General features: G+C 42.3%; 1 protein-coding gene across 4 annotated transcripts; it reads right to left on the bottom strand.

The window, feature by feature from the left end:
- Positions 1-2,661: 2,661 nt before the first annotated feature.
- RNF138 (ring finger protein 138) lies at positions 2,662-13,884 on the bottom strand. 4 transcript variants are annotated; one of them, XM_055705507.1, is made up of 7 exons: positions 13,077-13,884; positions 11,529-11,694; positions 9,911-10,026; positions 8,337-8,405; positions 7,742-7,847; positions 6,826-6,899; positions 2,662-5,433 (listed from the first exon to the last, which is right to left on the bottom strand). In XM_055705507.1, the coding sequence occupies exons 1-6, from the start codon at positions 13,709-13,711 to the stop codon at positions 6,861-6,863; spliced, it is 1,131 nt and encodes a 376-aa protein (XP_055561482.1). In that variant the 5' UTR covers positions 13,712-13,884; the 3' UTR covers positions 2,662-5,433; positions 6,826-6,860. The 4 variants fall into 4 exon arrangements, with proteins under 4 accessions (XP_055561482.1, XP_055561481.1, XP_055561480.1 ...); XM_055705506.1 differs by having other exon boundaries at positions 6,826-6,933; positions 8,337-8,402; positions 13,077-13,878; XM_055705505.1 differs by having other exon boundaries at positions 6,826-6,933; positions 13,077-13,870.
- Positions 13,885-15,856: the final 1,972 nt, after the last annotated feature.

Consider the following 15,856-nt stretch of genomic DNA (forward strand, 5'->3'; position numbering starts at 1 on the left):
ACTCATTGCCATTAAAGACCCTGTCTGCATGAGATGGTTTTGATCTTAAACATCATCCTAATCTCTTCAATGCAAAAAGACACCCCCCAATGAAAAAAACAAAACAAAAAACCAACACCAAAGTAAATACTTTAAAAAGCATTTTAAAGCAATAAAATCTGACTTTCAGATTCTTTCAAACTGCAAAAATTCTGAGATATATAAACTCCTCCAGCTGTAGAAGCAAAGATGGCAGGCAAACTCTGGAAATTATTGATGCTAAGTTTCTTAGTTACTGTATTTACCCCTGAGGCTCACATCAGCCCCCAGATGTTGAGGGCACAGCCAGAGGAGCTTATAAAACATGCAGATTACAAAACCATACTTAGCAGCTAAGTCATATAACCTTAGTTATCCAGTTGCTGATTAACTTTAAAAGACAAAAAGGGGAGTGGGAGGGAAACAGCATAAACTCAGGAGAAATGCTGTAGGGAAATACATACAGAGGAAAATGGGTGGTGGGACACTGGAACAGGTTGCCCAGAGAAGCTGTGGATGCCCCATCCCTGGAAGTGCTCAAGGCCAGGTTGGATGGGGCTTTGAGCAACCTGGTCTGGTGGAAGGTGTCCCTGCCCGTGGCAGGGGGATTGGAATGAGATGATCTTTACGGTCCCTTCCGACCCAAACTACTCTATGATTCTATGAAAAAAGAGAGAGACAGAAACAAAAAAGAATGTAAATGAATAGTGAGGAGCACTTTTCTCTTGCTTAAGCATCCTCACAAGCCACAAAAACCATATTCTGTCACTAAGCCCTGGGAAATGGGCTGCAGTTTCATGGAGCTAAGGAATGCATTCTAAACGTATGCAGAGGATTTAAGGCAAAGATTTAAAATTGAATTACATATCTTCCACAGGATGCATTTTGCAGGGATGACCTTTTTTTTTTTTTCTTTTTCTCCAGTTTCCTAACAGCTTGGGGAATGGTGGAGGAATAAGCATAAAATTTACTTTCCTAGCTTTTTCCTGATCATGTCCACAAAAACAGAGAAATATGACTGTGGAGGAAGAAAAAAAACCGCAAAAAACAACATTACAGATAGAATAAGGCTGGTTAGGGCTGGAAAATGAAAAGATGAAAACAGTTTGAGGAGAAACAGTAGACCTACTTTACTTATGGCAGTGGCGGGAGAAGCCTATACTTTGACTTAAAGTCTGGTTATTCACTGGGAAGCAGCAATTTTAACATTATTAAAAAACCTTCTCATAGCAGAGGCCTGAATTTTTCTCCTAAAGTTTTCAAACATACCCACAACAGGACACCAAAGAAACCTGCTATCTAGAGCAAGTTTAAATGTACACTGTACAGAGAACAGACTACGTAGTGTTTGTCCCTTTTCATCAGTTTCTCCAATTCCAAAAGAAACCTGAAGATGCTTTTGTCAGATACTCTTGTAGCCCTGCTTGCCTGCAATAAAACAACCCTTGGCTGCCAGGTTTGGCAGCTATTTCACAGATGGCACAGTATTTACAAGACACAGCAAACAGCACATTTCTTACGAGCACCCACGAATTAGTGTGTCTGTTTCAGCATAAAAAAAAAGGATACAAAAAACACACTTAGCTGTACTCTTTTATAGCAGTCCTCACAGACACTTACGTGTTCAAATCTTAACTCTGAAGCCATATCTAAAAAAAAAAAAGGGACCCAGGAATGCTTCCGAAGCACAGAAAACCTTCCAGCCCTGACTACCTGTCAGAAGTTGACCTGGGTGCACAAAGGTCACCCTCTCCTCCTGGGAATGAAGCCCTGGAGCAGGGCAACAGGGGCTTCTACAGAGCTCACATATCCTACAACCAACATGTTGCCAATGAGAATCAAACGCACTGAGTGCATTCTCTCTGAATAATGAAATATGCATTGCTGTAGTAGAAGGAAATCAAATGGAATCTCTAATAAAGGGCTTATAACCAGATTTAGAAGATACAGTGATTTATTTAGAGCTCAGAAAACTAGATTCCAAGGGGAGAAAGAACAATAAACAAAAAGTAAATTTGCATAATTTTGCTATATTTCTATAATTCAAAATAAGGCTTTAAGTCAATTCCATAACCATATTATCACCTGTATGCCCTTAGAATGTAAAAGCACAAGAAGTAACTACGGTTGTTTCAGTTCAAAAATACGGGGTGGAAGAATAAATCTAGATGCCACCTTGCTAGTCCAACAATGCAACCAGCCCAAACTTACTGACAAGTCTTTCCTCAGAACACCATTAACCCTTCTTAGTAAATCTACCTTTAAATAATGAGGTTTGCTATTGGCCCCGAGCGTTACATACCTCTTTCTCTCTGCCTTTAAGGATGTTATTTCTCTATTAACATTACATGGCACAGCAACTTACAAACATGGAAGGGAAAAAAGAAGTATAAAATAAGTTTTGGCCAACTTATCTTTTCTGCTTCATAGAAATATCTTAAGATGTGATATAAGTTAGCTTGTCAGCTCATTAATGGATCATGAGCCACAACTCATCGGTTCCAGCAGCATACATGCCATTCTAATCATTCAAAGTGTGAAGGCATACAACTGACCACGTACTTAAGTTTAGAAAGCATCTAAAAGGGAAGAAGTAGCATAAAGGAGACTGATCATCTTTATTATGCAACAAAAAGACAAAGAGAAAATAAAATACTTTAATAGGAGAAAAAATAGAAGGAACAATTCAAACATAACATGGCATATTGAAACCATACACAATGCAACATGAACATGAAAACATTGTTAAACAGCAATCTTCTAGTAAAGATTGCATGTTTTGAGTACAAGCATCACCCACCACAAATACACAGCTTTTTGTGCATGTCTGGGTTTCAGTGAGAAAGATCACGACCAGCACCATCACATTTAAACAGACTGTTTCGTTTTCATTAAACGCTTACCTAGTGAATGTATTGGATGCAACCCCTTCATACTAAAAGTATAAAAACTTCAGCAAGGCAGTGCCTGCCAATACAGATTTTAACATATGCAAATAAAGAGGATAAAAATTTTGCAAGTTTTTTTTAATATTGCATTTATACACACTTGTTGCTTTAAAATGTGTATTCAAGTCTCTCGACATTTAAACATGACTAAAATGCACAGCAACTATGCACCTAGTGACAACTAATTATTGCTATAGAAAAATTTGTTTCCCAGAGTTTTAAAATAGATGTTAATTTGTTCAAGTAATAGAAATAACTAGTTCCAGTGTCCATGAGGCATTCTGAATCTGTATTGGCTGTAGGCATTTATTGCCAGTTCATAGAAATATTTTACTGAATCTAAAAAAGTTAACTAAACTTACATATAACTATTAAATTCCTTAGGAAATGTATGCAGTAATAAAACCACCACGGTAAGCGTTTTTAAAAAGCTAAAACTTTAGCATCAGGCTACCTTGAAAATTCCTTTCTGTCTAAGGGCACTATTTCATAGCTGGCTTTATAGAGCAAGAGAGAAAGTAAAAATCCAAACAACTTTCAGTTGGGTCAGTGAACCACTCCAAATCAGCATGTGGTCACACAAGTACTAGAGCTGAGAGACAAGTGAGAATATGCAGACAAGAGTATGGGGGGCAAACAGGCAAGTTGGAGTACAAGATCAAAGCATGGCCCGCTGTCAAAATACTGCATTAAGTCAGTAACAAAATGCAAGACATGTTAAGCTGTTATAAAAACGATATAACCTCCAGACGTTTCTGAAATAGCCAACTCTCTCTGTATGTTAGCCAGCTATGACTTCAGTAATGTTTTACACTCTTAAAAAATATAAGGTAGTAACGTTAAGTTACAGTGTATATTGTTTTAGTTCCAACACTCAACAGGCTAGAACCAAGATTCAGTTCTGAAATCAATTACATTGCAGAGTGAGGCATTTCAATCTTACCAGTTTTGGAATATGAAATAGCCCAGTATTTAAAGAATAATCAAAACCCCTATTTGGAGAGCAAATGGGAGCCAGGGCACAAGAAGCCTACTGTACTTTGGCTGCACAACTGATATTATTACACAGAAATCACCAACTAGAGTAGGAAAATTACTGGGGATGTTTTCCACCACATATACAATACCCATAAAGTAAGGCTTGACAACAGCTGATGGTGACACAGGATGAAAAGTCAGTCCCAATAGATACTCAGAACAGTCTCTATTTAAAACTCCAAAATGTAAGCTGTGCAGCTTGCTTTCCCCTTCTCCCCATTAGTATTAAATAAAATACCTCAAAGTTCTTTTACAGATGGATTTTCCATTTAAATTCAAAATTGCATTATTGCTGTTTTCTGATTTTAATGACAGTCTTGCTGGGAATGTGGAAATCTAGAATAGGAACTCTTAAAATATGTTAGAGCAAGTTTTTCTTCTCAACTGTTCTTTCAAGCCTTTGGATACAGGAGATGACCAAGTTTTAAACAGTCTTACCAAAATAAACAAGTTAATTTATGAGCGTTGGTAGGTCTGAAGCCAGTTAGTTCTCTAGTTACACAGCCTTCCATGAAAGGCAGGACCAAAACTTGAATTCCAAATACAGCAACAGAAGTTTGTAAAAAGTTCTAACAAAATGAAAAACTAGCTGGTCGCAGTCATATACCCAAAAAGTGTATCTTTTGCATGTCATCTTGAATTTCTCACAAAGTACGTCATCTTCCTTATAGTTGGGAGTACAGGGGAAACTCCTGACCCATCACTTCAGGAAGGAAGTATCCTTTCTCAGTTATGCTCCAAAAGGGGAAAAAAATAGATATAATTATTCCCAGGCAATGGCATCATTCTTTCTCAGTGAAAGGTGGAAAAAAAAACCTGCTCTGCATTGTTGATCTATAGAAAACAAATATTTTTATTTCTGAAGTTGTTGTTATTTTCATTCACATTATAACAGTAAAAAACAAATCACAACATCAAACAAAACTTTGCTCTTGGGCAGGAGGAAAAAACTTTCATCTCATAGATAGCTTAGCAGATGACAACTGAACTTAAACTCAGTGCAACAGAGCACCTCTGCATGTCTTTCTAAAGATACTTTCAAAGTTGGTTTTGGTGAATTAAAATACCTGACATTATAAAAGAAGCCATGTAATTAGCACAGTAGTAAAAGTTAGAGAAAATAAGACAACAGCGAGCGGTTCCAAAAAGGTCCCTAAATACACAGGGCCAGATCTCAGTAAAGATGTCAAGCTTGAGTTTCAGCAAAATCATTTATGAAAAGTCCTTATGAACACACAAAAAAATTAAGCCTGAAAAATGGTTACTGAATAGCATTTTTATTAATATACACTTCAGATCAGTAACAGAATTAATGTAATTTTTCTCTCAGATAATTAGTAAGATGACGGGGGGCTATACTTTAAAAGTTCACATGACAGGATTCTTGAACCGCATTTTGGTATTGGGCTTCTTCATCAAGCTGAAGATTCTAAACAAAACAAAAACATAATCAAAATGGACAAATACTCAAGATGTACCATAATCCTTAGCTTAATCATTCATTTTCCACATTTTTACATAGGAATTAGCACCTAGATGAAGACTTTCCATCTTTATGTGTACTAATGATTGTTTATGTTGCACAGTATCTTTTACTTAACCAAGTACCAAGAGATACATGAGATGGGAGAAGAATCAGAAGAGTGGGGCAAGGCTCATTAAGCAGAAGGGTCCATCTCCTCTCCCTGGCACAATTACATTACAGAACAACCAGCTCAGGCAAGCTGACTGTCACACAATTCTTAGAACAGGGCTTCCAACCAGCCATAATATCCTCCGTTAATAAAACCAAAATGTGATCCCCAAACAACAGTAATCATAGATTGTTGAGAATATACTGCTTCAAGTGAGAAAGAAAACACGTAGCACAAAAGATGGGTGGTTAACCCTGCCACTTTTGAAGAGCTATCTTGCAAGTCATTAATAGGCCAAAGTAATACACCTTTTTAATGCAATTCCAGCAGCTTCCCAGTTTTACATCCTCAAACATGCAAGATGCACTCATATTATATTGAAGAGTCCAATAGTTCTTTGTCACAGATCACTCAACACAAAGAACCATATGCATCACCTTTGCCATCTTTAACCAGTAAGGCTGCCTATGCCTCAAATACTATGCTTGTCCCACACAAAGCTCAAGCAGGGTACCCCAAAGCCTGTCAAACTCTGTAGAAACTACAACACAAACTCTCTAGCTCTCTGGTCCCACCTGCAAATCAAATGGTTGGCTTGACTTATGATCCATCCCCTGTCTACATCTGTGTATGTAGTTCTGCACCTGCTCCAAGGTCATTTACCCAAAGCAAGACTAAAAGGCGGCAACCAGAACAGTGATTTAATGACGTATCTCTTTTTCACATTGCAGCCTCTCTCACAACACACTGGAAGAGAGGCTGTAGCAGCAATACCAGCTAGTCAAGCTGCACTTTGAGTCCTGAGAATTGTGATTTTGGCATTTCTGCCATAAAAGGTCAAAAATGTCAATAAAACAGAGTAGCGTCTATTTTATTTCCCCCAGAAGCAGCAGCAATAAACTGTTTTGGAGGAACAAATAGTTCTGATTGAGAACACTAAGCTAAAGACTTAAGTCATCAGTTTGGAACAAAGCTTAAATGTTGACAACACCTATTCCCAGTAGCACTTCATGTTGGTAACAGGAAGTTTAAGAACAGACAGGCCTACTTCTGAATTCTGTACAGTGCAGGAACACAGCATATCCAGAGCACAAACACGTTTGGTACAAATGTTTTATTTGGCATTTTAATTTGTAGAAAAAAATTTACCATTTACTCCCCTATGCATCGAAGAAGAAAAAGCTTACCACAAATTCTCCGTAGTCAAACCGGTGTCTTAGATTTAGATGGCTAACAAGATTTCTAGTAACCTGGTTAGTATCTGCCCAGGGAAGAGATACACAAATAGGACAAATCTGAATTTGGAGAGGAAGGGGAAAGAGAGAGAATTAAAAAAAAAAGTTATTGGTAATACAGAATGCATTAAACACATGTTCTACAGGAATAACTAGTCTACTACTCATTCACAACCAAACCAAAACAGCCATGTTCACATAGAATTGTAGTCATAAGTATTCTTTTCTTCATTTGTGTAACATTCAAAAATTACATTTCAACTTGCCAAATTTTTTAAGTGTTTCTCTTTGGAGTAGAGGATTATCATGTCTGTCTGGTACTGTTTTTGTCAATTTCTGTTGTTTAAAGTTTAAAAAAAATGTGATTACTGCATCCTACTTATTGTTTGGGAGAACTGTCATACAACTGAGATCATCAAGTAAGCCAAAAGAAAAAATAACACACCCTATCCAGATGAAAAGAATAGAAAACCAAACAGATTTTTCTCCTTCAGTCCCTCTGATTACCTTAGATTACTTTTCAAGTAACTATAGGTTTCACATGAAACAATAGTTACATTACAAATGGGATTCTATTGAAACAGATCTGAAATACTAAATGAAGAAGAGTGTCAGGCTCAAAAACCGAGTCTGTTTCACATCAAGATAAATGAGACAGAAAAAGTCCGAAATGCCTTAGAACCGACAAGCTGGACAAGAAACATTATCACATGAAAGTCACTCAAGTTACATGCACTGCATTAAGTATATTGCCTTTCTCAGACCACAGTGATCTTTACAGATACAGAATAGCTACTGCACATTTTAAATTGTCCATGTAATTATAATGAAAGTAGCTTAAGAAGCATACATAAGCAATTCTACTTACTACAGGAACTATCTGATAAAGATGTCTATTATTACAGTGATCCAGCAAGCGTTGTCTGGTAAAATTGGCTTCCTGACACAAGGGGCATTTGAAGGTTGGGTGTCCACTGTAAAAAGAAATACGCAGTATTAAACAAAATAGTTTTAGAAATAGTATTACAGAAAGCTTAATTCATCTGTTGTCTTGTCATTGCTTTCCCTTAATTTGATAACAAGAACACCCCATCCTCACTGACATAGTAGGGGATGTCGTGGACTTCCAGTGTTACTACCAAATTGCAATTTAAAGCACATTTCTTATTTTTATGCCTAAATGCATTCTTCTGAGACTTGGACTTTAGAAAATTCTTTTGTTCCAACTGCATCTGCACCCTGCTTTTAGTTACTGGTAACATCTTTTAGTGCGTACCCTTCAGGAAAGTACTGAAAAAAACAAACTTCTTACATATAGATGCAAATGTAGAAGAAACTATGGGGGTATTTTAATACAACTTATTGTAGGTTTTTGTGTGAGTTATTTTTAAAGTTAGTAGAAGCTTGCACTATGACTATCTGGATCTGTTTTAATAATAACAACAGAAAAACAAGCGGCCTACCTTGTTTCTCCTTGAAGTATTTGATTACTAGACATCTCGCCATTATCAGATATTGCATCACTTCTGCTACTTTAAATGAAGTCAAGAAAAAAGAAAAAACAATGAAAATTGAGATTATTTTACTCTACTATCAAAATTTTTATAAGCTTCACAGTAACAGTGTGGGGGAGGAATCCATTAAGCCCCATTAATTTCAAGGTAAAACATACGGCAGCACATATTTTAACTCTCACAGCTTTTCCTTTGGATCAAGGTTTGTCTCAGTATTTAGCTACCATGATGACCCTTGGTGGAATACTACAAAACTTTATAGGAAAGTGGTATACAATACAACAAACATTTAGCCAACAAGAACGGCACTGGAGATTACAGCCAAGTAGCTCAAAAAGCATTATGAATTACGCGAATGTAAGACAGGCAGCATCTTCTAAATTTTTTGACTTAGATCTATGTAAATAGGCATTTAACTGCCATGTGTTTACACAAATAATTGACAGCTTTCAACTAAAACAAGATAAATTTTCTTACACTGAGTATAAACTAAATTATTTTCTAAAGTAAGAGTGAAGACAGGAACATTTTAGAAAGTAAAGTTGACCACATATGCACCTCTAGCTAAGCCACAAAAACTGCTCAGACACTGATCATTCTAAGACCATGAGTATTTACAGTCACAAATCTGGTCACTGTACATTTTTTATACTTCTGTAATATTATAAACACAGGTATTCTACTGTGGTGTAGTCAGTAAACAGTGATATAACAATATCCAGACACTTTGGTGAAACATTGCTGCAGCTAGTTCTGGTAACAGCTTAAACTTCCGCTTTCAATATGCTGATGGGTTGAAAACCAAACACAGAAGTTCAGACTGCTAAAAATAGAAAACAGATGTCAAAAGAAAGTAAACAAAGGACAGGCTATATATAATAAAACCCTATGAAACTAATATGTAAAAAAAGGTCTTCAAAAATAAGCAAAAATCCCCAGCCAAACTAAATACATCAGTGAGAAGGTATGAAAAAAAGTTTTTTAGCCTTACTGCCTGAAAACAAATGATACGTGTCATTTGTATTTTATGGTGTGTAACGTACTGGAGTTCCTTATACATTTTATAAGAGATCAGTTCAAAAGTTCAAAAGAAATTCAATCAGAAAGCAAAAGCTTGCACAGTTATGTTTTGAAACAGGATACCCACTAAAACAGACTTAGGAAAGGCGGGTAGGGGTGGGGTGGATGGGTAAAGAGAGAACTTCCCTGGGGCTAGATATTACGAAATATGTTACCAAGTAAGCTGCTCGAACGCTGTCAAGGCAAGGAAAGCAAGCTACAAATTCTATACACCTTTAGGAGTCCCTAGAAGACATTTCAAACCATCATGCAGAAAGGTTTTCTTCTGTATGCTAAGGGTGAAGAAAAAGACCTAGAAGAACCGTCAGTTTTTTTAAAATCACAAAAATATGGACAATAATTGTTGCAAAAAGAAAGCACACCCTGGAAAAAAAGAATACTTTCTGGGGGCAGGTGAGGGGGAAGAAGAAGATGCATTATTATACATAAAACACCCTAATTACCTGTTCCCTGTTGAATCTTGAGAAATCTGTAAGTTTGGAATAATAGAAGAAACACCATATTCATCCTGATACTTCTTACACGTTTTATAATGCTGTCTCATCCACGAAAATCTAACCTGTAAATGAAATGCCAAATTATTGAATTTATACTAAACAATCCAGGGATAGAAGGAAGAGAGAATTCTGCCAACAGAAAGCAATGCGTGCAGGAATTATATAGACATCATATGCAGCAGAAACAAGAACCTGCGTCTCCCCTCTCAACATGAACACTTTCCTCAACGGGAGATCTTCAATTCCTTTTTCCATAGAGCTTCTGTCACACTGTGAGATTGGAGAACATTCCCACTCCCCAAATCCCCAACAGCCAGGCATCTGAGAGCTCTCTCAGGGGTGAAAGATGCAAGTGAACTCCATTTAACTGAAACAAAGTCACAGAAACTATACCTCCCACATCCAGGATCAGTAACTGATGAGCTACAACAGAGACGGACCGTGAGGATGGGATAAGCACCACTGCTCCTTCAGTCTTCTCTGGCCTGCTATTACCTTGTGCAGAGTAAAATCTTTCTGCATTGGGTGTGTTCCAAGAATATATAACTTTTCTCTTTTGGGGGTGGGGAAGAGGTGAATGAACACCAACTTAAGGCTGCCTATCCATCTTAAATGCAAGGTAAGCCAAGGAGTTCCTTAGATTTGTCAGAAGACAGCTGTACTGGACATGACCTAAGTCAGAATTTCAGGTCCAACAACACTATCAGAAAATGCTCGCAGGTTTAGAGGCTGAACAAATCACATCTCACACACCTGTGCCTAAATTCCATTAAAGTTCTTCTTGGGATCTGTTTGGTTCTTCCCTCCTGTTTACCAGCTTGCTACCGTTTCTTTCTCCCAGCTTTTCATCCTAATGAATCATGTGGTACAAAGCAAGCAGCTCAGCTTTCCACTAGTGCTAGTCTTCACATTGGCAGAACTAAGTCCCAAGTGAAATGAAACAAGCAAAAAGACTATCTGGATTTGATGCATTTTGATGTAAACAAAATGTGTGGCTGAAATCCTGCATCCTTTTGTACTAGAAGGCAGATTAGTCTTTATTTCAGTGGGGGTCAAGATTTCACCCAATGTTCTGAAAATAATGACCCCTTTACAAAGGGAACGAAGGGAACACATTGATGGGGCGGGGGAAAACTACATATGATTGTATGAACACCAAGAGTAATTAACCCATATGTATTGGTTTTAAATTTTACAGTAGCTCTAAGCACTTCTCACAATGAAAGTTTCTGAGGTCTTCCATGTATCTGCAATTCTAATTTTCAGTTGTCTAATTTCTCTTTTTCCAGTTTTATAGCTATATCCTACCTTCACATTGTTTTGGGGAAGAACTGGCACTCCACTTAAAAGGTCTTTATAGACAATACAAGGATCCTCTTTCAGTTTACACCTGTTAGGCATACCTAGCAGGCACTGCATGCCTGGTTATATGCACAAGCCATACAAAGCCAAGTTCAAACTGCTATAGGCTCTTTAGCTCCAAGACAAGAAGGACACACGGTAAAAGTGTGTCTGGTCAAAAATAAGAAAAAATAATCCAACTTTTTGTAAAGTGTTACTCTACCTGCTTCTCACAGCATCTACAGCCCCCAGAAGCTTTCTTCATACTGTTTTCAACATCTAGAGCCCTTTTGGGATAGGTTCTTTCTTTTTTAGTCACGCTCCCCCGGCAGAGAGGACAGTGTGTTCCACTTTCTCTGATAGCTGTCAAGAAGCACTTCCTGCAAAACCTGAATTAAAAAGTTACCACAAACACAAGTTAGCAAAGTAAGGAGAGTTAGATATTTCGTCCTTGAAGAGAGCTGGGTGATTATTGAGGGGATGGGGGAAAACAGGTATTTGAGTAATAGAGCCCACCGAACACAAATCTTTACAGACATAAGCACAAGGCAATAGCGGCGCTTACAAAGAACTATACGGAAACCAGGGGCACGTGACCATGCACTTGAGGTAAAGCTCGCACCGACCGGTGCTCCTGAGCCGGACTGACCGCTAATGAGAGATTAAATGGCGCATCAAGCACGTAAGATTAGGAAAATCTTATCAGAGCAACTGCTGTTCATTGTCCTTAAGGGAGCCAAAGGCCGCTGCGGAGGCGCCGAGCCCCGAGCTCCCGCAGGCCCCGCGCCCTCCCGCCCGCCCGCCGCGGCCATCCCGCCTCTCCACCGAGTCGCGCTTCGCAACGAAACGTTCCCCTGAAAAACGCGACGGCGGCGCACTGAAAAGAGAGAACAGCTAGCTTCGGTCCTCGTTCGGAAACGAACAGGAAACTACGAAGCCGAAACCGCGAGTTAGGTTAGACGTGCGAGATGCGTTTCCACCGGCAGGAACACTCGGCCGCCACCCATCAGGCAGCCGGGGCGTGCTCCAAGAGGCGGCTGCTCTAAGCCGCCGGTCGCCGTCCGCTACAAAAGAAAGAGGCGAGGGAAGGCTGGGGCAGCCCCGGGCACGCCAGCCCCGAGGCCGGCTCCCGGCGGAGGCGTGTCAGCCCCCGCGGCGGCGGGCGGCAGCAGCCGGCTCCGCGGGTCCCGCCGCGCCTCCCGGCTCCCGGCGCGGCCGGCGCCGAGCCCAGGGGCTGCGCGCTGGGGGGGCAGAGCAGCGCCAGGCGGACACCCGGCGGAGGCGAGGCGAAGCGAAGGCTTGTGAAGGGGGCGGGGGGGGAGCGCGGGGAGGGGGGCGGCAAGGGGGAATACCCACACGTGCTGGCAGTTCGCGGTCCTCACGGGCGTTTTGAACACCTCCTGGCAGACGGGGCAGTAAAAATCATCCTCGCTGAAGCACTCCGCCGCCGCCGCCGCCTCGGCTCCCTCGGCCATGGCAACACGTCAGGGCCTCGCCGTGAGGATCGGGGACGAGAAACAAGCCCCGCCCCAGCGAACCGAGCTCCGCTCCGCTCCCTCGGGGCGCCGCCGGGCAGCCCGGGCCGGGCACGGGGCGCGGGTCGGAGGGCGCCGGGGGGCCGGGTGAAGACGGCGGGTGGGCACCTGGCGCCAGGTGGGAGGCCGGGCTGCGGCGGAGGCGGCGGGGGAGCGGGCCCGGCCTGCGCGCCGCACGCCCCGCCCCTCCCCGCCCTCCCTCCCCGGCCGGGAAGCGCCCCCGCCCCGCGCTCTACCTGGCGGCGTCCGGCGGGGGAGCCACCGCGGCGGCCGTTCCCTCCCAGCCGCGGCTCCGGCCGGGCTCCCGGCGGCACCCACGCCCCGCCGCCGCGCTCCCGGAGGGCAGGGGCGGGACCGGGGCTTGGGTTTCCATGGCGATCGCCTCCCGGCCCGGAGGAGCTGCTCTGACACGCCGGGGCGGACTCCGCTCCGCCCTGCCCGGGGAGACTCCCCCGCTCCGCCCGCCTGCCGCCCGGCGCCGGCCCCCCCGCCCTCCCGGCCCCGCGGGTGACGGCGCCGCGCACCTCCCCTTCCGCGGGCGCCTGCGGCCGCGCCGGACAGGGCCGAGGGCCGGCGCCTCCGTGGCGGCGGGCGGTCCCACCACCCAGCATATGCCCGCCCGGGCCGGGGCTCCTCCGGTGCCAGGCGGCGACCTCCGGCTGCTGCCCCGCACGGGAGGGCAGCGTTTACGACCACCTTCTGCGCAAATAAGGCAACAGCGAAACCGTTGCTGCCTAGTTTGTCGCTTATTCGTAGATCGGCTGATACTGGCGGTGATGTTACGCGGTAATATTAGTATTATCTGGGCTAGGATTTCTGCCTCCTGAACGATGCTGACAGAACCATAAGTCAGCAGTGCGACTGTGCGCATTTCTTCCAGAATAAGGAATTATAAGAATATTGTTACAGCAATACAGTGGTGCCAACTCATTTCTCCAGGCAGAGAAGGCTTTGGGCCTGTGAAGCATGTCTGTCACTGACCTCATTTGCTTATCTGCCGAGTTATATTCAACAAACAAAATGTGGGCAATGGTCTAAAAAGAAATGGATTTGTAGCAAGTATATCAATTACAATAATTTGTAAAATTGTATTCATAATAAAATTAAGATTCAGGCTAGTCCTGGTCTCTCACCCTGTATCACAGATGTGGGACAAGGGTTGAGGAGAAGTAGGTCCAGCACCTTCTCTTCCCCCATCTCCTTGGGACTGCTGCTGTCTGTACCATAGCTAGGTGTCCACAGGGGATCGCTGGGTGGGGAGGTCCCTCCCTCTCTCACCTGAGGCTACACTTTTGGGGAAGAGAGAGTGCAAAGCACCAAGATCTGTGGTTCACATAGGCCTTCAACTTCCAGCATTTCAAAAGTGTTTAGGCCTCAAACATCCGTCAAAGCTCCTCCTTGTATCTGCCAGTGATTGGCAGTGAGAGGCAATGCCCACACCACCATCTCAGGGTTTCAAGGGGAGAGAGGGAACTGCAGGAAACTAGGCTGAAGTTCAGGTCTCCCTTCAGGTGAGGATGAGAAGGTGAACCATCCTGTGAGGATGCTGTCCCAGTTCTCTTCCTCAGGATCTATCACAATTACTATTAGCTAAAAATGCTAGTATCTTCCTAAGCAAAAGCCAATGAATGCCCTGAATACCTTCTTTTTAGACCACACGGAGGCAAAATTTGAATGCCTCTGAGTACCACGAGGTCTGAAAAACTGAAGAGAAGCATGTCTGAAGCAATGGGCCCAACATAAGAGTTAAGTCACCTGGGCTGCAGTACTTACTGCCCATGTTTCAGGTCAGGGGAAAAGAACTCCTTCCTAGGCAGGGATCTTCCAGAAGACAAGCCTGGGATTTGAAGCGTTGCAGTAAGAGGTCCTCTTGCAATTTTGGCTGTGCTAGCTCAGGAGGTTACTGCTCCCCTGTGCTCTTCACTGCTCTGTCAAGGGTTAGCTAAGCTGCTAATGGGCTGGCAAAACCCCCTGCTATTTAAAGTGATTAACTGATTATCTCCTTCCCTGAAATGAAGTAGGAAGCCAGGCTGGTAGATCTGAGCAGGCTCAGGATGGGTAACATGTGGCAGTAACCTCTTCAACAGTGCAAGTACAGCCAGAAGAAGACATAGAACTATACCTTAAGTGGGAAATAGCCTGCAGAACACTTCTTGTGTTTTTTGTGTCAGTTAGGACTACAGCACAGCTGTATAGCCAGCTTCAGATGTGCCCTATCCATGCTGTGACAGTACGTTAAAAGGAAGAATTACAGAAGCCTGAGTGCAGATGCTACACAACCACCTTGTGTTACTCATTGAGTGAGAGGCCGCATGGCCTTTGGCCTCAGCATGTGAAAGGCTGGCAGAGATGGGCTTCCCAGCCTTTTCCATCTTCTCGTATGACTTCAGCAAAGCACGTCCTTGTGCCTCAACTTCTCAATCTGTAAAAGGGAAGCAGTTTTTAATCGCCAAATAAGGCTGCTGTGAAGTTAAATTAATTACTGCAGGTAAAGAGGGTTACGTCCTTCAAAGGCAGGTGTTAAACAAAAGCAAAGATTTATTACTAAAGGAACAAGATAGGTCCATTTGAACTTTGTTCAGGAGACCACAGTATTTATTGATTAGTAGCTTTTGGCAGGGGGAGAAATTGCGCAGACGACCTCAGGGAAGAAAACTACAGGAAGGTGTGTGTGAAGGCATTCACGCTTTTGCTAACGTTATTGTAAATCTTGATCCTTTAATAAAGCTGTGACCTTGGAGTTGACAACTAGCATGCCATGGAGCAATATATAGCGTGGCACCAGCCTTGTAAATCTTATGTAGCTTTTGCCATTGACATAGACAACATGTAAAGAGAAATCAGGCAAGCTAAAGTTTATGAAACACATTTATTTGAAGAAAAGCATTTTGAATCAGACTTTTTAGATTAAATTAAACTGATGACCATGCCAACTTTTTATTCCTCATAATAAAATGTGTTTGTGAAATGAAATCTCAACAGTGAAAACTTGTAGAACTGCTTATAAAATTTTGAC

The sequence above is a fragment of the Falco cherrug genome, chromosome 3 (assembly GCF_023634085.1).
Source record: "Falco cherrug isolate bFalChe1 chromosome 3, bFalChe1.pri, whole genome shotgun sequence".
Lineage (NCBI taxonomy): Eukaryota > Metazoa > Chordata > Aves > Falconiformes > Falconidae > Falco > Falco cherrug.